General features: G+C 45.3%; 1 protein-coding gene across 2 annotated transcripts; it reads right to left on the bottom strand.

The window, feature by feature from the left end:
* Window positions 1-346: 346 nt before the first annotated feature.
* Window positions 347-25,941, bottom strand: dpysl4 (dihydropyrimidinase like 4). Of its 2 annotated transcripts, none has more exons than XM_044179123.1 (15): window positions 25,628-25,941; window positions 20,937-21,025; window positions 13,068-13,252; window positions 12,814-12,978; window positions 8,870-8,931; window positions 8,660-8,740; window positions 8,491-8,559; window positions 8,228-8,348; window positions 7,139-7,295; window positions 6,846-6,987; window positions 5,999-6,083; window positions 5,563-5,648; window positions 5,277-5,456; window positions 4,594-4,759; window positions 347-4,339 (listed from the first exon to the last, which is right to left on the bottom strand). In XM_044179123.1, exons 1-15 carry the CDS (start codon window positions 25,919-25,921, stop codon window positions 4,248-4,250), a joined length of 1,974 nt encoding a protein of 657 aa, XP_044035058.1. In that variant the 5' UTR covers window positions 25,922-25,941; the 3' UTR covers window positions 347-4,247. The 2 variants fall into 2 exon arrangements, with proteins under 2 accessions (XP_044035058.1, XP_044035059.1); XM_044179124.1 differs by lacking the exon at window positions 25,628-25,941 and adding an exon at window positions 22,390-22,532.
* Window positions 25,942-27,201: the final 1,260 nt, after the last annotated feature.

The following is a 27,201-nucleotide window of genomic DNA, read 5'->3' as shown; positions in this document are numbered from 1 at the left end:
ATCCTCTGACTTTCCATCTAGCGCCATCATCAGGTCGACATGTTAACGTGTCCGACACTTTGGTTTCTGACCAAATCCCCGCAGAGCTGATGACGTTCCCATCAGCGTCAGTTTTACTTTGTGTTTACTACTAATCAGCTAACGTTAGCATGCTAACACGCTAAACTAAGATGGTGAACATTATACCTGCTAAACATCAGCACATTGTCATTGTTAGCATGTACAGAGCTGCTAGCATAGCTGCAGACCCTATCTCTGTAGAGTTAATCTGAATCGAGGCTCTGAGGACAGAAGGTGTCACATGTTGGACAGTGATGTATAAAAACTGACAGCTCACTCTGCTGTGTTACTCTTCACAGTTTATTCATGCAGCTCTCATCACAACTGGAAGTAGTTTCACATTCACTACAGGAACAACAACAACGACAACAACAGATGCACCGTCACCACGGTAACCCCTCTTCATATACACACTGCCATGTCTGCACAGCATCACTGTGTATAGAAAGAGTTCACATCCTCCATTTTGGCTCTAGTGCATCTGTGAGGACAGAAAAACAACCGACTGCTACAGAAACAGTTCAGCCTGCAGGAACACAGCCGCCATGTTGGAGGTGAATCTGTACTACAGGAATTAATAAGGACGCCAAGTTGGCCAGTCACAGTGACTTCCTAGAGTCTTGCTGTTGCCTGGCAACCTCATGGTGATGACTCCAGTTGTTTCCCCCAGTTTCCAGTCTATATATGCTAACCTAAGCTAACCAGCTGCTGGCTGTAGCTTCATATTTACTGTACAGAAATGATAGTGATATCAGTCTGAACATCTATCTCTTAACATATCTAACTATTCCTTTTAAGGACACAAAAACGTCTGTTCTCCAACACATCTTTGTACATTTTGTTTAACCTGTTCATAGCAATATGTTGTTACTATAGCAACAGCTTGGCACCAACATGGTTACCATGGACTGCACAATGGCTGAACTGTGTGTGAGTACTACGATCACTAATGCTAACTCTGCCAGGATACAAAAACTGTAAAAAATACAAAATGATCATGGTATCAAATGAAGCATTTACAAATCAAATACAGTTAAAAATCCCTACAGAGGTTACAGAGCAGGAAGGGGAGGGAGTATGCAGTTGTGACATCACAGTCTGAAAAAAGATTGTTTTAGTCCTTTTACAGTTAGGGTCAGAGGTCATGGTAGATGTTGACCCTCTAATAGCAGGATCAGACCATGGATGTATTTATGGATGTGATACGGCATCATCACTCAGCCTTGCTGTTAGTTTGTCCCAGTGTACACTCGTGGTACTGAAACTAAGGATTCCCCTGAAGGTTAGCAATCACATAAAAAAAAATCCTAGAAACCTCCATCATATGGGTCATATGGTTGAAAAAAAAATGTATGTGGCACGCAGATTGGTAAACTGAGTGCAGGGATTGGTAAACAAAGCATATGGATTGGTATAAACCGAACGTATGGATTGGTAAACTGAATGTATGGATTGGTAAACTGAACGTATGGATTCGTAAACCGAACGTATGGATTGGTATAAACTGAACGTATGGATTGGTGTAAACTGAGCGTATGGATTGGTGTAAACCCAGCGTACAGTTTTGTATAAACCGAGCGCAGGGATTGGTAAACTGAGCACATTGAATTGTGGTGAGCTTCCAGTCACTTTGCTTTAAACTATAAGGTCAATTTATATAAATAGTGTTGTTTTATATCTGGCAGGGCTGAGGTCATGAAGTTAAATCTACTCATCGCTTTCAGTTTAGCAATCTGGGTGGGCGGGACCAGCAGGAGAAACACTAATGAGCATGTGCAGTCACAGAAGCAAACCACAAAGCTAGAAAACTTTTTTGGCTTGTGTGCTCTGCTAGAAATTAACATAGAATGAGTGGGCGCCATTTTGGAGTCCAGCATCCAGCTCTTTTAATACATCCATGGTCAGAGAAGGCCGTTGTATTTTTGTGGTGATGTCAGCTTGTTTTAAATATTTGTGGGGGGCAGAGTCAATTTGTTTACATCCTGTAGGGGTCGTGGTATTGAAGGGATTGCTACTTGCAGGCTACCACTGGATTTATTAGCACCATTTATAGTCAGTTGATGTTTTTAAGTTCACAAAAAGTCTAATGGTGTAAGTCTTAAAGTTTAATTCTGGTTTTGCATTCTGAGAAAACAATCAATAACTAAAATTAACTTGATCAATAAATTAAAAAGTAAAAGATATTAAGTCATGACAGAACTAACTCTGCAGTCCAGTTCAGTCAGTTCAGACTAAATCAGAACAACAGAAACACTCATCAGGACTGAACACGTCACTCTACCACAGACAGGTGAATTTATACCAGAACAATATGGATTTATATTAGTATAATGGTTTTATAGTGATACAGATTTAGATTTAATTTAAAGTGGTTCAGATTGATGTAAAATATAAGAGTGACATGGACCTGCATAATTCCGTTATAAAAGACCTTCAATTAGATGAAGGCATGAAATATTACAAACCTAATGTTAATACTGACCTTAGAGTAATGACTACAGTGAAGTTAAGACAATATGAATTTAATTTACAATGAGTAGAATGTGTTTATGGTGTTTTGATGAGAACAGCCATCAATAAAAACCTCTGGAAACATCTGGGAAGAACCAGCCACAGCAGGTTACAGCTCTTACAAAGAAATCCCAATAATCCCAGCGTGAAAAGTGTACTGGTGGTAAACAGTTTGTCTTCAAATGTGTTTTCTGATAATGAAGTGATGTAAACACATCTGTGCTGTTACTGAAAGAGCATGAAAGGAAACAGGTTCTGGGGTTCTACTACTACTACTACTACTACTACTGCCTTTATCAGCGAGCACTGAGAGGCAAAGGGAACATGATGCAGTGATGAGTTTTAGGACAGATGAGATGAAATGTTGTTGAGTAGCCTACATATGTGTAAAGATTAGAGTACTTAGAGTAATGACTGATTCCAAGAACCATACCAATAACATTCAGTACTAGTTAAAGTACCACTGTTGTAGGATTTAGTACTAGTTGTAGGAGTTAGTACTAGTTGTGGGGTTGTTGTAGGGTTTAGTAGTATTTATAGGGTTGTAGTACCACTGTTTTAACATTCAGTACTAGTTGTACAGTAGTTGTAGGATTAGTACAGTTCTAGTAGGGTTTAGTAGTATTTGTAAAGTTTTAGTACTATTGTTGTAGGGTTTAGTACTAGCTGAAGTACTACTGTAATAGGATTAAGTTGGATAATGTACTAGTTGCTGGGTTGTTGTACCAGTGTTGTAACATTCAGTTCTACTTCAGTTCAACTACAGTAGGTGTAGGATTTAGAAGTATTTTTTTAGTTTTTTAGTTGTAGAGTTATTGTAGGGTGTGGTAGAAATACTATTATTCTAGAATTTAGTACTAATTTTAGGGTTTAGTACTTGTTGAAGTACTGCTCCAATAGAATTAAGTAGTAGTTGTAGGATAAAGTACTTGTTGTAGTGGTGTAGTACTAATGACGTAACATTCAGTACTAGTTGAAGTAAAATTGTTGTAGGATTTAGTACTAGTTGTTAGTTATTTGTAGGGTTTTGTAGTATTGTAGAGTGCTATTGTTTCAGAGTTAAGTACTAGTTTTAGGGTTTAGAACTAGTTATGGGATTGTTGTAGGGTTAGTAGTATTTGCAGGGTTGTAATACCATTGTTGTAGGGTTTTGTTCAAGTTGGATTATTTTAGGATTTAGTACTCATTGGGTTTATAACTAGTTGTTGAGTTGTAGGGTTATGGTTTGGTACTTCGTAGGGTTGTTCAAAGTAGGGTTGGGTTGTTGTAGGGTTGGTACTGCTGTAGGGTTGTTCTAGAGTTAAGTACTAGTTAATACCATTAATGTAGGATTTTTGTACTGTTAGTTACTGTTTTCAAACTATTTAGTACTAGTTGAGTTGTAGTGTTTAATACTAGCTGCAGGATTGCAGTTGGTATTTGCAGGTTGTAGTACTAGCTATAGGGTTGTTCTAGGGTTAAGTACTAGTTGAAGTACTTAAGTTCTAGGGTTTAATACTAGATGTACAGTTTCAGGGTTTGTAAGGTTTCTGTAGGGTTCAGTACTAGTTAAAGTATTACTGTTATAGGGTGCAGTACTAGTTGTAAAGTTGTTGTAGGGTTTGGCTGTATCTTATAGTAAAGGTGACACTTCAATTTATTGTTGGACAAACTCAAAGTGACAGTTTGATCTTGTTTTAAGATAAGGATGTAATGTTGGATCGTCCACCCGGCGGCGCCACAATCCTCTGAGTAGAGCGACGAGGTATGTGGTCGTCAACCTGAGCTCCTGGGAAGAAGAAGAAGATCTGAATCAATGATGTTAAGAATTTTACTTATTTTTCTTCATATTTAACTGCAGTACTCAGCTGCTATATGTATAAACTGTATGTGATCTAAACTACACTGTTTACCCAGAATGCCACTCAGAGTCAATCAGCTGTAGTTGATCAGATTATTGATCAGAATACTGCAGATGTGTGTGTGTGTGTGTGTGTGTGTGTGTCTGTGTGTGTGTGTCCCTCCTGCATGTATGAACATTACCTGCCAGGGTGAATCCTGATTGGTGGAGGTTTCGGGGCCCGGTCTGGGTTTTCGGACAGGGGGGCCCCCTGGTGGTTGGAGTGGGTGGGACTGATTTAGTCATACTGATGACATCATGGACCGGACCATCGTAGTTTCCACGGGGTACGCCACGCGCCTCGGCCATCTGAGATGCGGAGATAAAACTTTGATTGATCAGTTAACTGATCAACTAGTTCATCAACCAGACAGAGGCCGAACCTGTTAGTTGTTGCTTGTTGGCCTCCACCTGTAAACAACTTTTTAATCTGTCAGTTAACTCACTGGTTACTATGATGTGATCCCTGATCCTCTGTTAGAGAGGGAATAAGCTGGTTGGTTAACTTGCTGTGAACACTAATCCTCTGTCAGAGTTTTAGGTAGTTATAAGTAGGTCAGGTGGTTATCTGGTTAACCAGTTAGTCAGGGGCCTAACAAGTAGGTCAGGGGATTACCCAGTTGATCAGGTGGTTATCTGGGTAATCTGTAGGTCAGGTGGTTAACTAGTTACCTGGTTAACCATTTGGTTATCTGGTGAACCAGTAGGTCAGGTGGTTAACCAGTAGGTAAGCTGGTTATTTGTTAACCAGTTGTTTGGTTACCTTGCTGCGGGTCTGATCCTCTGTCAGCGTTTTAGGTATTTTTCTGCTTAACCAGTATTTTACCTTGCTGCGGGCTCTGATCCTCTTGTAGACAGCGTCAGGGAAAGCCTTCCTGGGGATGAAGCGTCCTGAACCTTCGGTCACATAGAGTTTTCCATCTTCCAGAACGACTCGACCGCCGCTGATCACCACTGATGCCACACCTCGAAACTCCAAACCCTCCAAGATGTTCACCTCCACCGTCTGCATACAGTCAGACAGCATAGTGAGGAAGATGATGATGATCATCAGTTCATAATGATTAATGATGAATTTTGATTGTGGATATTGGAGATCGATGTGTTGTTACCAGATTGTGAGTCTTTGCAGAAACAGTTCGTGTCTCCTTTGGGTTCCAGATGACAATATCAGCATCTGAACCTACAGCGATCCGTCCTGAACACACAGAGGACAGATACATCATTCTACTGTGTTACAGATATCTGAGTATAATTTACTGATATCTGAACATTGTTTTAAACAAACACTAACATCACTGCTGCTGGATATTTGCATGAATATGGCATGGAATTTCCTGAGGTGGATGTTCAAGTATTACTGGGCAAGTATAACTTTATCTTTAATCATTTGAAGCTTTTTTATATATCAAAGTTACAGTTCAGTTACCATCTCATCCTGAGTAAAAAGGAGATAAATCACAACTGAAGTAAACGCGTCCTCTTTTTTTACTCGTATGTCAGTAAATGTAGTGCAGTAACTGTCTCTTTATCTTTTCCAGGTGATACCTTTGCGTGGGTAAATGTTGAAGAGTTTAGCAGCGTTGGTGCTTGTTACTGCGACAAACTCGTTCTCATCCATCTTCCCCGTGGACTGCAGAGACAGGATGACAAAAATATATGTAAGGTGATCAGTAGGAAGAAATGGCTCTGTTACTAGCAGAGTCTCAACATGTGAAGTGAAGACTTTCTGATAATTGTCAGTTTACATACATTTATACAGCCCAGTGCGAAATCCTCTATCCTTAGAGCCTCAATTCAACTAAAGAAAAACTCCACAAAAACTCTTTAACAAGAAAAAAAGGACATTTCATGAAGCATGTCTGCATTTTCACATTTCACAAATAGTGTTTTTATTTATGGTGATGGTGTAGCCCTTAAAAACGGAGATAGCGGCCTGCCATGACTGAATGAATGTAACCGATAGTGAAAACACTGAATTTTGACAAAGAATATTTGAATGCGGATTGTCACATCTGGCCAAGAATTGGTCCCCTTAATGAAGTATACACTGATACTGGTCCAGTTTATTAGATTGTTGCATCCTTACTATTTTTTTTTAAAACAAGCATATTGGGGGCCATTTTTGGCATCGTTTGCAGGGCTTTTTATGGCGGACAAAGGGGGGCTGTGTTCAACAAATCCTGTAACTGACATCATACCACTTCACTCTGTGAGATGAGAAAGCAGGTGGGGCTTCTCTGTTGGCTCTCTTTTTTTTCATTCTTCATTCAACTATTTCCATCACTTTTCATGTGAACAGCTGAGGTCAACATTATGAATGTTTTGCAAGGGCGCAAATCTGAAAGTGTGCTCTGTTATCCACATTTCATGGTGTGGAGATGACTTATCTTACCACAGCTCTGTCCCACACCACAGACATCCTCTCCTCAATCCCATTGGTTCCCTCTGGGATCAGAGTGAAGTCGTCTTTACCGACAGCTTTCTGAGCTGTGGAGAAGCTGGCCTGAGCGCTGGACGTCACCTGGAGGTCTCCACTGGAAAGAAACGCACAACATGCACCTGTCAGATTCTCCTGGAACACCTGGATTGTTGAGGTGGAAGGTGAGGCTACATTAATGCTAACCATGATAACGGAGAAGTGAAGTCATACTAACCATGCTAACAGGGAGGTGGAGTCATACTAACCATGCTAACAGGGAGGTCAGGTACTGTGGAGTTGAAGGGTCAGGGTTGAGAGGAGGGCTCATGACGAAGGCAGCAGCTGTGGCCCAGTCTTTGGACCAATAGTGAGAGCCGTCAGTGGCCAGGCTGGCTGTGATTGGCTCCCCGTACACCACCATACCTGAGGACAGAAACAGGAGGATGTTTAACCTACAACATCTGTCTGAACACCTCTACAAGAATCCCCACCTTATTGTAGTAGAAGGGTTTGTGCATCCCTGTGACCCTGGGAGCTGTGTTGTCGGTGGCAGTAACCCCTGATAGGGTCTCCCAAGGCAAAATTGTTCAAAGACCCTAAATGGAATGACAACAACATAGCTGCAGCACCTTGCCCAGAATAAGGAGACCGGGCCCCCCACCTCTAGAGTCAGACCTGGGAGGGGAGCTTGCCCGTGAGTGTCGGATGGCCAGTTCCTGACACATGGGGCCTGGTTACGAACAGCCCAAAAGAACATGGAGCCGCTGCCTTGTGAGCCATCCACATGCAGGGATAGGCATTGGGGTTGGGTGCATTGTTAGCTGGATAACAGGCAGCCGCCTGAATACTCCATAGTTCTGCTGGGGGACATTAAAGCTCACGTAGGCAACAACACTGTCCGGGGAAATCCGGGACAGCAGGTTGGTTGGCTGGCTGGTTGGCCCAGGTGACTCTTGAAGCAGCAGACCGCTATCAGGATGTCAGGTGGACTGCAGCTTCTGTGGTCACTGAAGCAAAAACTCTGGTTCAGGGAGGCTATGGAGAAGGACTTTGAGTTGGCCTCAAAGACGTTTTGACAAACTGTCAGGAGGAGGCAGGAACATATTCCATATTGTTTTCAGCAGGGATACTTTTTCATTTCTCTGGCAGGAACATCACTAAGGGATGAGGAAGATGTGGATGGGATTCACCCTGAGATGCTGAAAGCTCTGGACATTGTTGGACTGGTTGACTCTTTAGTGTCTTGTGGAAGTCAAGGACAGTACCTGTGGACTCTAAATTAAATTCATAGTTAAATCTGAATCTAATCTGGATTAAAGGGAGTGATGAAGAACAGATGAGGATGGCAATGTCACCTTTCTTCCTGGCTTTGGCGATGACATCAGCAGCAGATTTGCTCATCACCTTGGTAACATACAGCGGACAGTTGGCCTGTTTGGCAATTGTGACGGCCCGATACACCGCCTCTGTCTCCACCTGAAACACAACATGACAACACGCACACATCATCATCAGTAACACACAACCCAGGTGTGTTACAGGTGAAAATACATGTGTGTCACAGGTGTGTTACAGGTGTATTACAGATGTGTTACAGGTGTGTTACAGATGTGTGTACCTCCTCAGGGTGAGATAAAACGTGTCCTTCAGGTCCAGTAATGCCGAGACAGAGAAGCCTCTTCTGTTCCTGAAACACAAACCAGTTTAAACCAGTTTAAATTCACTGTCTTGGTATGACTGTACTGAAAAAAGCAAGAGGTATTGTCTCATTGGTCAGGATGTAGTACCTCATCAATGATGTCACCATTCTCAGCATGGACCTGTGCGATAGCTCCAAGATCCCGGAGGACCCCGAACGCCTCGTAGAGCTGAAACCATGAAAACAGGGAGCAGATTAAGTGAAATAAAGAGAAAACATTGACGTTTGCTGATCGTAACCTCAGCAACAACAACAAACAACAATAAATAATAATAATAATAATTTAACTGCAGTTCACCTGAGAATCGGAGCTCTGGTATTTGTCTTTGTAGGCCATGAAGAACAGGAAGGAGTTCACACCTATAACACAAATACAACAGTTAATACAAAGTACAGGCGCTAAGGAGCAACTTAACACCACATTTCAACACGCCCCTTCACAAATTCAAAACATGTATTGTTTCCACCAACTTGCAGAGATGTGTTAGCTTTTAAAAGTCAGGAAGGAGCATAAACAACTGAATAAATACACTAGACGACACACTGAACCACTGGTCTGTAACCACTGGAGGTCTGGAGGTAGATGACCTCGCAAATCCTGCAAGAACGCCAACTGTTGCATGTTGTACCAAAACAAACATGGACGCCAACCAGCAGAAACTCAGTCCGATCGTTGATCACAGCCAAATCATAATTGTCTCAACAGTCCTCACGTGAGTCTCCGCCTGTAGTCTGTTCCAGTCTGTTCAGAAGTTTTTGGCGTTTAATCAGAAGCCCCCTATGAATTTTCAACCAAGGCCAGTTACGTCGCCCGGATTGGCGCTACCGGGGCCCCACCCTGGAGCCAGGCCTGGGGTGGGTGCTCGACGGCGAGCGCCTGGTGGCCGGGCCTTTCCCCACGGGGCCCGGCCGGGCACAGCCCGAAGGAGCGACGTGGGGCCGTCCTCCCGTGGACCCACCACCCGCAGGAGGATCCGTAAGGGGCCGGTGCAGAGAGATCTGGGCGGCAGTCGAAGGCAGGGTCTTCGGTGACCAGATCTCCGGACACAGAAACTGGCTCTAGGGACATGGAATGTCACTTCGCTGGGGGGGAAGGAGCCTGAGCTTGTGCGGGAGGTTGAGCGTTACCGGCTAGATATAGTCGGCCTCGCCTCCACGCACAGCCTGGGCTCTGGAACCCGTATCCTCGAGAGGGCTGGACGCTCCATTTCTCTGGCGTTGCCTGCGGGGAGGCGGCGGCTGGTGTGGGCCTGCTCATAGCCCCACAGCTCAGCCGTCACGTGTTGGAGTTTACCCCGGTGAACGAGAGGGTCGCGTCCCTCCGCCTTCGGGTGGGGGACAGGTCTCTCACTGTTGTGGCGGCCTATGGGCCGAACGGCAGTGCAGAGTACCAGGCCTTCTTGGGGTCCCTGGGAGGGGTACTAGACAGTGCACCGCCCGGGGACTCCGTTGTTCTACTGGGGGACTTCAACGCCCACGTGGGCAACGACAGTGCCACCTGGAGAGGGGTAATCGGAAGGAACGGCCCCCCTGATCTGAACCCAAGTGGTGTTCAGTTGTTGGACTTCTGTGCTAGTTGCAGTTTGTCCATAACTAACACCATGTTCAAGCACAAGGGTGTCCATCAGTGCACGTGGCACCAGGACACCTTAGGCGGGAGGTCGATGATCGACTTTGTTGTCGTATCATCTGACCTCCGGCCGCGTGTCTTGGACACTCGGGTGAAGAGAGGGGCGGAGCTGTCAACCGATCACCACCTGGTGGTGAGTTGGATCCGCTGGCAGGGGAGGAAGCCGGACAGACTTGGCAGGCCCAAGCGTATCGTGAGGGTCTGCTGGGAACGTCTGGCGGAGCCCGCTGTCAGCAGGGTCTACAACTCACACCTCCGGGAGAGCTTCTCCCAGATCCCGGGGGAGGCTGGGGACATTGAGTCCGAGTGGACCATGTTTTCCACCTCCATTGTCGATGCGGCGGCTCGTAGCTGTGGTCGCAAGGTTTCTGGTGCCTGTCGCGGCGGCAATCCCGAACCCGGTGGTGGGCGCCGGAAGTAAGGGATGCCGTCAGGCTGAAGAAGGAGTCCTATCGGGCCTTGTTGGCTCATGGGACTCCCGAGGCAGCTGACAGGTACCGGCAGGCTAAGCGTGCTGCAGCCCGTGCGGTCACAGAGGCAAAAACTCAGGATTGGGAGAGGTTCGGAGGCCATGGAGGAGGACTATCGGTCGGCCTCAAAGAAATTCTGGCAAACCGTCCGACGGCTCAGGAGGGGGAAGCAGTGCTTCACCAACACCGTGTCACGGTGCGGGTGGAGAGCTGTTGACCTCGACTGGGGATGTTGTCGGACGGTGGAAGGAATACTTTGAGGATCTCCTCAATCCCGCTGTCACGTCTTCCGAAGAGGAAGCGGAGGCTGGGGACCCGGAGGCGGACTCATCCATCACCCTGGCCGAAGTCACTGAGGTTGTTGGCAAGCTCCTTGGTGGCAAGGCTTCAGGGGTGGATGAGATCCGTCCTGAGTATCTTAAGTCTCTGGATGTTGTGGGACTGTCTTGGCTGACACGTCTCTGCAACATCGCGTGGCGGTCTGGGACAGTGCCTCTGGACTGGCAGACCGGGGTGGTGGTCCCTCTGTATAAGAAGGGGACCGGAGGGTGTGTCCCAATCACAGAGGGATCACACTTCTCAGCCTCCCCGGTAAGGTCTACTCCAGGGTACTGGAGAGGAGAATTCGTCCGATAGTCGAACCTCGGATTCAGGAGGAGCAGAGTGGTTTTCGTCCCGGTCGTGGAACACTGGACCAGCTCTATACTCTCCATCGGGTGCTCGAGGGTTCATGGGAGTTTGCCCAACCAGTCCACATGTGCTTTGTGGATCTGGAGAAGGCATTCGACCGTGTGCCCCGGGGCGCTTTGTGGGGCGTGCTCTGGGAGTATGGGGTCCGGGGCCCTTTGCTAAGGGCTGTCCGGTCCCTGTATAACCGGAGCAGGAGCTGTGTTCGCATTGCCGGCAGTAAGTCAGACCTGTTCCCGGTGCATGTTGGACTCCGCCAGGGCTGCCCTTTGTCACCGGTTCTGTTCATAATTTATATGGACAGAATTTCTAGGCGCAGTCAGGGGCCGGAGGGTGTCCGGTTTGGGAACCACAGGATCTCATCTCTGCTGTTTGCAGATGATGTCGTTCTGATGGCTTCTTCAAACCAGGACCTGCAGCATGCACTGGGACGGTTTGCAGCCGAGTGTGAAGCAGCTGGGATGAGAATCAGCTCTTCCAAATCTGAGGCCATGGTTCTTGACCGGAAAAAGGTGGTTTGCTCTCTTCGGGTAGGTGGGGAGTCCTTGCCTCAAGTGGAGGAGTTCAAGTATCTCGGGGTCTTGTTCACGAGTGAGGGACGGATGGGCGTGAGATTGACAGGCGGATCGGTACAGCGTCTGCAGTGATGCGGGCGCTGTATCGGACCGTTGTGGTGAAGAAGGAGCTGAGTCGAAAGACAAAGCTCTCGATTTACGGTCAATCTACGCTCCTGCCCTCACCTATGGTCATGAGCTCTGGGTAGTGACCGAAAGGACAAGATCGCGGATACAAGCGGCCGAAATGGGCTTCCTCCGCCCGAGTGGCTGGGCGCTCCCTTAGAGATAGGGTGAGGAGCTCAGTCACACGGGGGAGCTCGAGTAGAGCCGCTGCTCCTCCACGTCGAGAGGAGCCAGCTGAGGTGGCTAGGGCATCTGATCCGGATGCCTCCTGGACGCCTCCCTCGGGAGGTGTTCTGGGCATGTCCCACCGGGAGGCGGCCCCGGGGAAGACCCAGGACACGCTGGAGGGACTATGTCTCTCGGCTGGCCTGGGAACGCCTCGGGATCCCCCCGGAGGAGCTGGAGGAAGTGTCTGGAGCGAAGGAAGTCTGGGAGTCCCTGTTTAGACTGCTGCCCCCGCGACCTGGCCCCGGATAAGCGGAAGAAAATGGATGGATGGATGGATGATTCTGTTTGTTTGTCTCCTGGTCCAGTCGTAATCTATGATTATTTTAAACATATACGATATTAACGACTGGAGTCAGGAAGTCCTGATGTTCTTTATTCAGAAAGTTTGATCAGCATCAATTTAAAATGTATTCTATAATTAACTGGAAGCTAAAGGGTCACTCTAGTTCACGTGATCTCTGGTTCTGTCTTGTTTAATTTTTGTGTTTTATGTTTAGTTTTTTGTCTTTTTGTGTGTTTAATGGTGATCAGTAAACCGTCTTCTGACCTTTATCTTTGATGAGTGTCTCCAGTTCCTCGTACAGTCCTTCATGCCAGCGAGTGATGTCCAGGTGTAGAGAGAAGTCGCAACATGCCCTCTGCTCCGCCATCTCCCTCCAATGATCAAACGCTGACAATAAACTAGTCCCGGGCTCCACCAGCACGTGGTCCACTGTAAACACAATCACCACTGTTATTACTACTGTGCTCTGACTGAAGCCTTATTGATGAGTTTTGGTAGGTTATTGGTAATAATCTGACTGATGGTGGTGGTTCCTCCGGACAAGGCGGCTCTGGTTCCCTGGTAGAAGTCGTCGGCTGGGCTCAGGCCTTTCTGCTGAGCCTGCAGGTTGGTGTTGGCGTCGACTCCTCCGGGGATCACCAGCTGACCATACGCGTCCACTGTCTTCACGCCGGACGGGATGATCAGGTTCTCACCAATCTGTCTGATCAGGACAAATTACAGGAAATCTGATGATGTCAGAGACAGTCAAACCATAGATATATACACGTAGATACTGCATTGGTTGCTGCTGTTCATTCCAGTGATGTGTCAACGCGGCTGCCGTATTGGTTCAAGCTGCACCTCCTAATGCATGGAAGTCTATCAAGGCAGAAGGTCGATCCACAATTAAAATCATCATAACTCGCTGAATTAACTGAGATTAAGTTACCCAATGTAATTAGTTTCTAAGTGTATTCTTTCTTACTGCATTGTAAAATGGCTGCCATGATATAATTTTGTTTATCATTTTGGAAATAAATGAAGACTTCCGGCAGGCTTCACAATTCTGTTTTAATTACATTTATTGTGAAATATTCATATTTTGCTCATTATTTACAGAAATGAGAAATTCAGCACATAAGTTACTGTATGCCATTTTAGTGTCATGAAATAGTTGTAAACAAGCACTTTAAAGTAGATAATTTAGTGAGTTTAACTAAGATATACAATAACACATAGAGCAACATAGCAGATTTTACAAATATCATTTTCAGCATCTTACTGCTTACATAAAAATGTTCATGTTTTTTTCTTTACCTGACATAACTTAGTATCAGGACTGTCACTTAACATGTCAGCCTAAAAGAAGGTTTATTTATTGTCATATATCAAATTCAACACCTTGATAACAGTAAAATATTGTAAAATAACTTCTCATCTGTGAAATATATTTCCGTGTTGCTTGGTTTTGGCATTTCTTTCATTAGAACATCTAAAAGCAGCACAAAAGTCTGACATTTTCTGGCCAGAACCTGCTGCAAGATGGCGGCTGCATGCAGCATCTAGTGTTTATGGATGCTTTTCATTATGTTAACGTGTCTCCTTGCTTCCTTTCCTTGTGTCTTAGCTCCTCTGAGCGAGGATGTGAGAGAGAGGGATGCGAGGAAGAGACACAAGGACGGAGGAGCCAAAGCTGCAAAATGAGAAATCCTTTGTTCCATAGCATCAACCTGAAGCAACTTCAGTTACTTATGACGTGCTTCAAAACAAGACGGTGTAGTCCCTCATTCGTCCAGGAGTGTTCCATTGTAGAAAATGTTTCAGTCGTAGTCAAGCCGAAACGTCTTGATTCTGAAAACAGTGTCCAGATGACTACGACTGCGTTATGACGTGCTGCACAGCTGTACCACCTGCACAGCTGTACCACCTGCGCAGCTGTATCACCTGTCAAACCGACAGGTACGAATGTCCACAGAGCCCCTTATTTAAGAACCATTTCTAAACCTTACAGTATTTTTTATAGATAGATAGAGAGAGATATGAAAAACTCTTATAGGCCTATAAAAGTCTTACATATACAAGAGGCCTTTATTCATTTAGATATGTTGATTATTTAACATAACCAATTATTAGTATTACTGTTGTTGATTTTAATCATTATTTAATATTCATTTATTCCTTTTAAATCCTCCAATTTTTAGTATGGATCAGTGTTATTTGTTATGATTACTTAGGCTATTTATTTGCATTACTATTTATTTACTTGCATTATTATCTGCACAATAATACACCACAGAAAGTGTGTATTTCAATTGTATTGTAAAATTAAAAAAACTGGAAGACTGATGATGTCAGAGACATTAGGCTCGTTGGAGATGAACTGCGCCTCAACTGGAAAGTGGACGAGATCAGGCGGCAGCAGGACGCGGTGACAAAAAGCTGCAGTCAAGTCGGACAGTTTCCACCAGCCCTCAGAGAATATAAAGGAAGTCACCGAAACATTTACATCCTGTTAGAGCCACCTGTAGGCTACTGGTAGTTAGCCCATAGTTTGCTCGACAACTGCTACGGCAGTTGTTGTTATTGGCTCTGTTGCTGACATTATTTTTCCTATAGCTGTCATTCCTATTATTACTAATTTATTAATATTAACACTACAATTAATATTCTACTATTTAAAAAAAAAATAAAAATTCTACATGGTCTTTGCATTGGATGAGGACACACTGAGGATGCAGAGGTGGAATGAAGCGCGAGGGTAGAGAGAGGAGTCCAGACAAAAGAGACTTAAGAACAAGAGATTTAAGCCGTGTCTGCCTTCTCTCATCATGGGCAATGTGAGATCACTGGCGAATAAAACGCCGTTAGCCCGGAGTCAGACGGAGTTCTGTGAGTGTAGTTTGATGTGCTTCTCACAGACATGGCTACACCAGGATATCCCGGACCATAATGTTCCTATTGACGGCTTTCAGACTGTTTAGGCTGACAGGGATCACACCGGGTGCGGTAAGTGGAAAGGTGGTGGGCTTGCTGTTCTGGTCAACAACAGATGGTGTAACCCTGGTCACGTTACTATCAAACAGAGTATCTGTAGCTCCGGCCATATTATCTGCCATGTGAATTCTCACATGCCATTGTTTTGGCTGTTTACATCCCCCCCTCTGCTAACCCAGCATCGCCAAAGCACAACTCCAGACTCAACACCTGAGTCCACTCTAATCTCATATCATTGACTAATTTCACCCAGTCTGTGAGTTGTCCTACTAGAGAGGAGAGGACACTGGACCTGCTGTATGCTAACCCGCCTCCCCCCGCTTGGGTAGGTCAGACCACAACCTGGTTCACCTCAAACCCTGCTATGTGCCTCTGGTTAAAAGGCAGCCTGCGACCTCAAGGACAGTGAGGAAATGGTCAGAGGAGGCCTACGAGACACTTCTGGGATGTTTTGAGGTGACAAACTGGGATGCACTCTGTGAGCCTCATGGAGAAGACATTGATGGGCTCACTGAGTGCATCACTGGCTACATTAACTTCTGTGTGGACTGCAACGTCCCATCTAAGATGGTTCATTGTTATCCAACTAACCGTGGGTAACAAAGGACATCAAAGACATCCTGAATGCCAAGAGGAGGGTCTTTACCGATGGAAATAGGGAGGAGGTGAGGGCAATCCAGGCTGACCTGAAGGTGAAGATCAGGGAGGCCATAGAGAAGTACAGGAGGAAGCTGGAGCGAGCGGAAACTCCAGCAGAACAACATGAGAGAGGTCTGGAGCAGCATGATGAGCATCACTGGCTTCAGACCAACTGGCAGCAGAGAAGTTGAAAGCAGCTTGGACAGGGCCAATGAACTGAGTCTGTTGCTTAACAGATTCGACACTCCTGCCCCCTCTAACTCAGCTGCTGTCGGCCCTCAGACTCAGACCTCTGAGTCCTCTGCTCCCCCCTCCTCCATCTTCCTGGGAGAGTCCTACTCTGGCTCTCAGGCTAACGGCCCTCTCCAGACTGACGACCCTCCCCCTCCCCTACCTGTAACCTCTGCTGTGTGCCTGACTGCTGACCAGGTGAGAGGACAGCTAATGAAACTCCACCCAAACAAGGCTGCAGGCCCCGATGGCGTTTGCCCCAGGGTGCTAAAAGCCTGTGCCCCCCAGCTATGTGGGGTCCCTGTTCTGTGAAAGACATCTTGCCTCGTTCCTGTGCCGAAGACACCGCGTCCCAGTGGCTCCAAGGACTACAGACTGCTGGCACTGACCTCCCACATAATGAAGACCGTGGAGAGACTGGTGCTGGAAATAGCTGTGGCCCATGGTCAGATCCCTCCTGGACCCCCTTCAGTTCGCCTACCAGCCCCGGCTGGGAGTTGAGGACACCATCATCTTCCTGCTGAACCGCATCTACACCCACCTGGACAAGCCGGCAAGCACGGTGAGGATCATGTTTTTTGACTTCTCCAGTGCTTTCAACACCATCCGGCCAGCCTTGCTGGGGGAAAAGCTGGCAATGATGCAGGTGGAGGCCCCCCTCATGTCCTGGATTGTTTACTACCTGACTGGCAGACCACAGCACGTGTGTCTGCAGCACTGTGTGTCGGACAGCGTGGTCAGCAACACTGGGGCCCCTCAGAGGACTGTCCTCTCTCCCTTCCTCTTCACCATGTGCACCACGGACTTCAGCTACCACACAGAGTCCTGTCACCTTCAGAAGTTTTCTGATGACTCTGCTGTGGTGGGATGTATCAGTGGTGGTGATGAGTTTGAGTACAGGGATGTGATGGGAAACTTTGTCTCATGGTGTGAGCAGAACCATCTGCAGCTCAATGCGACAAAGTCTAAGGAGCTAGTTGTAGACCTACAAAGGGCCAAGGCACCTGTGACCCCGGTTTCCATCCAGTGGGTCAGTATGGACATTGTAGAGGATTACAAGTACGTGGGAGTACACATGGACAATAAACTGGACTGAGCTAAGAACACTCAAGCTGTTTACAGGAAGGGCCAGAGCCACCTCTATTTTCTGAGGAGGCTGAGGTCCTTCAACATTATGAGTCTGTGGTGGCCAGTGCTATCCTGCCTTCGCTGCAGGCCTCCAGGGGGTTCCCGCCTTTGCCGCAGGCCCTGGGGGGTTCCCTCCTTCACCGCAAGCTTCCAGGGGGTTCCCCCCTCCGGCTTCCAGAGAGTCCCTGTCTTCCCCAGGCCTCCAGAAGATTCCTGCCTTCGCCGCCAAGTTCCAGAGGGGTCCCGCCTTCGGCGCCGCCTCAGGCCTCCAGAGGGACCCTGCCTTCATCTTCGCCGCCGGCCTCCAGAGGGTCCCAGCCTTTGTCTTCACCGCTGGCCTCCAGAAAGTCTCAGTCTTTGCCGGCGGTCTCCTATGACTCTCTGTCTTCACCACCGGCTTCTGGTGACCTTCCTCCAGTGCCACCGACATTCCGCCAGGCCTCCAGATGGGGTAGATCTTCGTCACAGACCGCATGAGATTAGCTCTGAACCTGTCAAACCTCTCCTCTGCTTGGCGCCTGTCCAGTCCCCGGGCCGTCTGCCCGAGTTCCACTGCTCCATGCCTGTCCAGTCCCCGGGTTGTCCAACTGGGGTCCGCTGCTCCGCACAAAGCCAGTTCCCAGGTTGTCCACCTGGGGTCCTCAGCTCTGCGCCAAGCCAGTCACCGGGTCGTCCACCTGAGGTCCTCAGCTCTGTGCCAGGCCAGTCCCCGGTCCTTCGTCTGGGGTCCTCAACTCCACGCCAGGCCAGTCCCTGATTTGTCCACCTGGGGTCCTCAGCTCCGCGCCAGGCCAGTCCCCGGGTCGTCCACCAGAGGTCCTCAGCTCCTCACCAGGCCAATCCCCGGGTCGTCCACTGGAGGTCCTGAGCTCCAGCCTGGTTCTGCTACCAGGTCGTCCATCCAAGATCCTCCATAACACCCAGGACCAGGCTCCTGGTCGTCCTGGTCGTCCAAGACTCCCAGCTCCACACCTGTCCAGGCTCCAGCCAAAACCCGGCCATCCGCCCGGATCAACCTGCTCCCCGTGGTGGAAGACGACCACCACGTTGGTGGGGTTTTTCGCCCCTCGGGAGCTGGCTGTGGAGGGGGGGTACTGTCACGGATACGGCAGGCTCCACCATCCACTAATCATCCACACCTGCTCCCCATTAGCTCCCAATCACAGCCTGCATAAAAGCCCTGCACTCACCTCAGTCTGAGTCCGACCTCGTTTGTGACAAGGACTCTATATGCTACTCAGCATAAGACTTTTCTCCAGCGATTCCCTTCTCCAGGGATTCCCTGTCTCCAGCATTCTCCTGTCTTCAGCAATCTCCGGTCTCCAGCGTTCTCCTGTCTCCAGCGATTCCCTTCTCCAGCGATTCCCTTCTCCAGCGATCTCCTGTCTCCAACGTTCTCCTGTCTCCAGCGATCTCCGGTCTCCAGTGATCTCCGGTCTCCAGCGTTCTCCTGTCTCCAGCGATTCCCTTCTACAGCGATCTCCTGTCTCCAGCGATTCCCTTCTCCAGCGATCTCCTGTCTCCAGCGATTCCCTTCTCCAGCGATCTCCGGTCTCCAGCGATCTCCGGTCTCCAACGTTCTCCTGTCTCCAGCGATTCCCTTCTCCAGCGATCTCCGATCTCCGGTCTCCAGCGTTCTCCTGTCTCCAGCGATTCCCTTCTCCAGCGATCTCCTGTCTCCAGCGTTCTCCTGTCTCCAGCGATTCCCTTCTCCAGCGATCTCCGGTCTCCAGCGTTCTCCTGTCTCCAGCGATTCCCTTCTCCAGCGATCTCCAGTCTCCAGCGATCTCCGGTCTCCAACGTTCTCCTGTCTCCAGCGATTCCCTTCTCCAGCGATCTCCGGTCTCCAGCGTTCTCCTGTCTCCAGCGATTCCCTTCTCCAGCGATCTCCTGTCTCCAGCGTTCTCCTGTCTCCAGCGATTCCCTTCTCCAGCGATCTCCTGTCTCCAGCGATTCCCTTCTCCAGCGATCTCCAGTCTCCAGCGATCTCCTGTCTCCAGCGATTCCCTTCTCCAGCGTTCTCCTGTCTCCAGCGTTCTCCTGTCTCCAGCGATTCCCTTCTCCAGCGATCTCCTGTCTCCAGCGTTCTCCTGTCTCCAGCGATTCCCTTCTCCAGCGTTCTCCTGTCTCCAGCGATTCCCTTCTCCAGCGATCTCCAGTCTCCAGCGATCTCCGGTCTCCAACGTTCTCCTGTCTCCAGCGATTCCCTTCTCCAGCGATCTCCGGTCTCCAGCGTTCTCCTGTCTCCAGCAATTCCCCTCTCCAGTGATTCCCTTCTCCAGCGATCTCCTGTCTCCAGCGATCTCCCGTCTTCAGTGATCTCCCTCTCCAGCGAGTCTTTACTCCTACAGACTTCCCTCTCTCCACACCTACACTATCTGGCAGTAATCCAATAAAGAACATTCTGGTTCCATCTTGGTGTCCCCTGCTGTCTGTTTGAAACATATATCCACTTTATTCTTAATTTATGTTAGCTGTATTATAGTGTATTAGATTTTGAGTTGCTTAGTACTTCTATTCCTGTGTGCACTGACGTGACAGTGAGCAGCTGTAACAAAAGAATTTCCCCACGGGCATCAATAAAGTATTTCTGATTCTGATTCTGAGTTTGCAGAATGTATTTCTTATGTTTTACTGCAAGTGTCCAATAAATAACCAATACATTTATCAGAACTGAACTTTGACTCAGTGTGAATCATTTTTCTTTAGCAGTTACTGTTACATGAGATGTAGCCAGAGTATAATAGCTGCTTTGCACATAAATTCCACTGTATTAATCATCTTAATGTCAGATGTGGTTTGTGATATTTAATATTTAATCTCACACATGTAACTAATAGAAAAACAAACTTTGTACCAATGAATTGATGATACGTTTTAGGTTCAAGGTTTCGAGGTCATACAGAGTGGAGTTTCCAAAACAACAAAGTTTCCAAAACAACAAATCTACTTTTCACAGTTTGTCATATCCTGGCGTTGTAATCTATCCTTCATTCTTTTTCTGTCTGCCTTGTAAAGCACTTTGTAACTGCTCGTTTTGATAAGCGTGATTTAAATAACCTTTATTAATATTATTACCAACCACACAAGATGTTTGTTAACAGATTAAACACTCATTGCACAACATGAGATTAATATCCTACAATCTAGCATTAAATATTACATGGTGTGCAACGATGGGTGTGTCAGAGGTGTTACCCAATCAGCCACGACGTGTAAATATACACTGCCGTATGCAGTGCATGCAGTGACTTGCGTAACACACCATTTACGTTTAAATAAACGTTTTGCTACATTTTGTTGAAAAAAGGCCAAATGGGAACGAATGCTCGACTGCTCAAAACTGCTCTGAAACAGACAATCATTTTTAATAATTAATATTATTACATTATTATTAATATCAATATATTTACTTGATGGTCCCGTCCTCAACGTAGACGTCAGCGTAGAATGACTGGTCATCATTGACGATCTTTCCTCCTTTGATGATCAGACGGTCGCCCTGGAAACAGACAGACAGAGAGGATGCTGGGAAAACAGGAAGTCAACAGTCTGAATAATAAAAACATAAAACAGCTGATATTAAACCACAGCAGATTGCAACATTTAGTAACATCAAAAGTACTCATTACTCAGAAATGGCCTCAGTGAGTTTAACACTATTATACTGTATATTATATCATTAATTTGTTATTACTGTTGCATTAAGATGTAAAAGTTTCAGGTTGTAATGTAATCTACAAAACATATTTTATAAACTGAATCTTAATCTGTAAAGTAACTGTAGTGCAGTAAGTATAAATTAGTAGAAGATGGAAATACTCAAGCAAAGTGTTATTAAGTCTTCATAAGTAAAGTACTAATATGTGGTACATGTGTTTAACATACTCCATCTTGTGTTAAGGCGGCTGCTTCATCTCATGTTTTTCAGTCACATTTAAATAAAGAAATACAACATTGAGTTACTTTTTAAGAAATTGATCTAAAAATATTGAACCAGGAAGACGTTTGTTCACTTTTATAACAAAAGCAGGAAACAAATATATTTATAATAATGATAATAACTAACACCAGTCATGTGTTTGTGAAATGGTCCAACACTTCTGAACACATTCATGTAAAGACTGGACCTAGTTTTTCCCTCAGTCAGGTTTGTCAGGTTCAGGGGAACAGCAGGCGTTAAAGTGAGACTCACATTTTAAAACAAAGACAACACTCAACTCTTTCATTGTGTGCTTTTATTTTGAAATGTGATCATCCCATGTAATTTATATTTAGGCTAATTTAAATACATTTAGCGTTTTGGTTTTTAGGGTCCAGTCTGTCTTTGACTTTCAGCCACGCCCACTCCGATGATGTCACACTGGTAAAAATGATCGTTTGACTGACAGGAAGTGTTTTTAGGATTTTAGGATAAAAAACATTATTGGTTCCAATAAATCAAATGTCAAAACAAGGCGATGCTTAAATGTCCCACTTTTACTGAACGAACCAGTTTTAATATAAATCAGATTTTCTGTTTGAATCTTTTTCTGCATTTATTTGTTTTTATTTATAAACCGTCGTTTCTTCTTATTATTATTATTCAGATCATTCATTAATTAATCTCTCAGCAACACTGCAGTTTCACCGCCTCTTTTAAACCAAACCGGGCCGAGCCGAGCCGGGGAGGGTCTACAGCAGCTGCACACACCAACAGGCCCGGTCCGGCTCGGTCAGGCTGGTCCCCGGTCAGCCTCCGTCTGGTTCAAACGGCGCGTGATTGACAGGCGGAGCTGCAGCATCCTGCCTCACCAGCCCAACATCATCCTGTTATCCCCGTTATCCCGGCTCGGCTCGGCTCGGCTCGGCTCGGGCTGGACCTACCGCGGGTCTCGCGCTGCTCTTCTTGGTCTGGAACGACATCCTGATCGATCTGTGATCGGCTGATTGATCCGCTCACACACACTTTCACACTCTGCTATTGTTGTTCCCGTCAGCGCTGATGTCAAACTCCCGACAATACACACACACGCGACTTCCGGTGTGGAGCTTCAAAATAAGGGCCCCGGAGATGAATATTATATCTTTATTGTTTACACTTTATTTGGATAGTCCGCCTGCAAATAGTTTATAGAATTTGTAACATTTCACCAGCTTATTAATTGAGATTCAGTTGTTTCACAATTAAAACCGTTTTCTAGGTTTTGTTAGGTTTAGGCACAAAAACATCTTGTCAGGGTATGTTCATGAACTGTCACATATACTCTGTTGATGTTGCTAATCTGTTAAACATTTACTGACAAAGCGAAACAGTTGAAATGTTACAAATATTCTATAAACTATCTGTAGGTGGACTATCCAAATAAAGTGTTACCTCTTTTTTTAAGGTTTCATTTACAGGTCCAAACGTTCTCATAATTTTTCCATATTCAGTCAGAGGTGGAAGTGAAGTATTCAGATCATTTACTTAAGTAAAAGTACTAATACCACACTGAAAAAAATACTCTGTTACTATACATATATATATATATCACACCAAAACTATCCAGATGGATAAACAGCGCTACAGGTGAGAGGAGAAATGTGTAGTTTTGATTTTGGGGTGAACTGTCCCTTTAATGATCATTGACAACCAATCAGGTTGGAGCATTTCTGGGCTTCTTGGTTCACCCAGGTAGCTGAGATGTTAATGAGCAGGTGTTTATGCAGAACGTGTCGGTGTGTTTAGTCAGTTCACAGCAGGTCAGCTGAACATGTCAACATGTATGAAGAATTAAGTTACTAATAATAAATATATTTACTTGGGTTTAAATTAAGCTTTTCTTTCAAGGAACTTTCTCTGGATCTCAGCTGAATATAAACGCTAAAAATTGTCTCCCATCTTTGTCTGACATCATCTCTGTGGTTAGATCCTTTTAATATACATCATGAAATAACCATGAAATAAAGCATTAACCTTTAATCGTTTTAAATACAGTGAAGAGAGTTTACATCAGTCATGACAGATCAAAACAAAACTGCTGTTTGTGTGTTTCAGCAGTTCACTTGATTTTATTTTGAAAGAAGATCCTGGAAGTACTTTGTTTGCTGGATGCTGATTGGTCGTCCACCTGCTGTGGATGAGACAGACCAGTCCCTGTCGGAGGGGGGTCATGATGAGACAAACCGGTTTTAAAAAGCTGCTTCCTCATTTATTGATTCATTTATTGATGTAATTATTTATTGATTTATTATTTTGTGTGATCATTAGTTCTGACCGACTCACTCACACTCACTGATTGATTTAAACTCGGACAGTTGACTTTTACTTCAGTAAAAGTACAAATAAACAATGTAAAAATATTTAATTACAAGTAAAAGTTCTGCGTTCAAACCCAAGTAGAAGAACAAAAGTATCAACTAAATGTATTTAAAGTAAAAGTACTCGTGATGCAGAATGGACCCTGTCAGATAAATATCTATTTTTGGAATGTTATTACTGATTGATATTAGTAATATAATATTAATGTGTTAACAACATTATAATATTGTTAGGTTGGAGCTGCTGGTAGTTTAATCTGTAACAATACATCGTACTTTATAAACTGATCAATAACCTGATTACATGTGAACATAAAGTACTCAGATACTTTACTTCGGTAAAAGTACCGGTACAATGTAAAGGTACTCCATTAAATAAATATCCTGCATTCAAAATATACTTTAAAGGTCCAGTGTGGAGGATTTCGTGGCTTCTAGCGCTGCAACCATTTGAATATCGCTCGCCTCGCCCTCCCCTTCCAGGCCTGGAGAAGAAACTACTCACACTAAGGTAACGCATACACAGCGGTTTTTATTTTCAGATAATTACACACGAATGAAAACATATTTCTAAATATTATATTCCATTTCTGCTCCTCCATACTGTTGGATTATATTCGTTGTTACATTAATGCATTCACCACTTTAATGTTGTAGCTGGTAAAGGTACAGTACAAGGTACAAATACCTCAAAATTGTATTGTACAGTAATTGAGTAAATGAAAAAGCTACATCTTTGGTGTCAGTTTCAGACTTTAAATCATTTAAAATAATGAAATATTTTTTAAATATGTGGATATATGAATTTTTTACTCATATATTTTGGATATTTTACTGACATTTTTGGGATATTTTCCTAATAATGAAATCATCAGATATAAAATATTTGTAATTATGAGGATATATCTCTGTGTGTAATAATCTCTCTGTTCTGCAGTTTTGTTCTGCACTTGCTCAGATGGAAAAAGATGAATCGAAACCAGATCGCATGTAAACATGAAATCATCTTTCTCTGATCTCTGAACTCCATTACAGAGAGCAGGTTTGTGGTCGACATGAAGTTTGATAAAGATGATCAGAGTTGAGAGTTTTCATGTTTTCATTCTGACTGATGACTCAAACGTTTCAAAAGAACAAACTGAACTTCATCATCCACTCCTTGTCAAAACCTGCCACCTACATTATCCACAATGCAACTCGACCGCACACAGTTAGCTGGGAGATTGGGGTGAGTTATGCTAGTAGAGGCTAATGTAGCCTGCAGCCGAAAACAAATCAAAGATTAGTGAAAAGTCCAAAAAGCTGCTGACACATTCAGGCTTCAGTATTAATAATCTAATAACTACATATATTATCGAATCATAATCTAATAACAGACTGAAGAAGCAGCAGTCGTTTCACCTGTTCATGTTAAAGTGACGGCGCCAACAAAACATCGCACTTTAATACCAGAGACGTTAACCGTGACCACCATCGTTCACATCATCGTTAACGAAGTAGTCTTTGATGTCTTTGTTTCGCTGTTTTTGTATCTGTATCATCTGATCTCTGAACTGTGTTTAAATATATTGAGGACTGAAGTTAAATTCCTTGTGTGAACCATTTTCAAACTGATTTATAAGCTGAAAATAGACGTTCATCAGATTTCTGTCAGTCAACACAAACAGTTCATCGTTTAAGCATCTGAATAAATTATACTTTCATCATTGTCTTTAATTGCTAAAACAATAAATGAGTCACAAACTTGACGGAAAATTTGTTGAGCAGCGTTCAACCATGTTTTGAAATAAATTAAAAGTATTATAAATAAAGTCATATTAACCTCTTTCTTGCCGTAGTTTTCCCGGGCGTGTCCGGAGGGAAACACCACCGTCTGGCCCCCTCCTCCTCTCGCTGTGTCTCCTCCATCCAGGCCATCACTTCGGCTTCGAGCAGCTCGCCGTCGCTGCGTCTGCGGACTGAACGACTCAAAGTTCAAGGTTTTGTTCTCGAAAGCTCCTTCGACGCTGCAGAACATCCCTCCATACTTCATCCGAGGACGAGGAGAGTCCGAACCGAGCCGGGAGAGAAGAGAGGAGCAGTCGTCCTCCTGAGAACACCTCCTCTCAGACATCATGGACAGATCTGATCTGAGACCAGACGAGGAGACAAATGAGAGGAGGAGGAGGAAGAGGAGGAGGGTTGGCTGAAGACCTCAGGCGATAAATGAGGAGACCAGAAGAAGAAGGAGGAGAGTAAAAAGGAGGCCATGGAGGAGGGGAGGAACTGTGACCTCAAACTGAGACTGAGAGGAGAAACAAGAGAGAAGCTGTGAGAGGAGGAGGAGGTTTAACTTCAAACACAAATCATCAACCAATCAAACATTATAATGGACATTATTTGTACATAATTTAGCTAACAGCCAGAGAGGACGAGACAGTTTCCCAGAGCCAGCACAGCAGCTCCAGACAGCGACGCTCACAACTCTCCTGCTGCTACAGCTAACATCACAACAGCAGCAGATCTTAAACTAGAGAGTCAGCTGAATGTCTGTGGGCAAGTCGTTTAACGTTACTGACACACAGATCGTGGCTGGAATAGTGTTGTGTGGCTCCGAGCCTCTCTGTGTGTTCAACATTATACAGAGTTCGGTCTAGACCTGCTCTACAGGAAAAGTGCAATGAGATATATATGAATTGCGCTATATGAATGAAATTGAATTGAATTGAATAATTTCCCATTTACAGAGCCAGGGCTGTGTTGAAACACCGGAGGGTTTTTCAGCGCTCACACTGAACGCACAGCTAACGGACCGAGAGGAGATATTCGCTGAATTTGACAAAAAGACGTGTACTGGATTAGAATCGCTGACCCCGCCTTTAAAGGTGACTTTCCACCTCAGCGTGTGTTTCCAGGTGTTGGGGAGTTCTACTGTATATATTTTAAAAGTAGTATGAAGCCTTTAGTGGCTCCAGATGGAGCTGTGTGAAGTCTGATAAATATCCTCAAGTGATGTCACTTGAGTCATCGTCGGCTGGGGCTGAAGACTACACGTTTGAAAACGAAACATATCTGTTGGTGTGGAGTCAGAAGGAAGTGAGCTCCCGCTGCTCCTCTCTGCTGCAGGCCGGAGGCTCCAGGCTACATTAACACTAGCATAACACACCCCAATCTCTGATTGGCTGTTTGTTAGTGAAATTCACCTTGGGAGTCGTAGTTGACTTCTCTGCTTCAGTTTTTGACTTTTAATCAAAGAACCAGATATTTTCTAACACAGCTGTTCATCTTTTGTTCTGATTATTCAAAAGAGTCATGTCAGCAACACTGAACACGAGAAACATGAAGCAGACTGTTCCTGCAGGAACCGCAAATAAATAACCTCCTCCTGAACTGTTCTATTGATTTATTATTAGTTGT

Source organism: Siniperca chuatsi, linkage group LG20, assembly GCF_020085105.1.
Source record: "Siniperca chuatsi isolate FFG_IHB_CAS linkage group LG20, ASM2008510v1, whole genome shotgun sequence".
Lineage (NCBI taxonomy): Eukaryota > Metazoa > Chordata > Actinopteri > Centrarchiformes > Sinipercidae > Siniperca > Siniperca chuatsi.
Note: the sequence above shows the minus strand (reverse complement) of the source record. Positions and strands in the feature narration are given on the sequence as shown.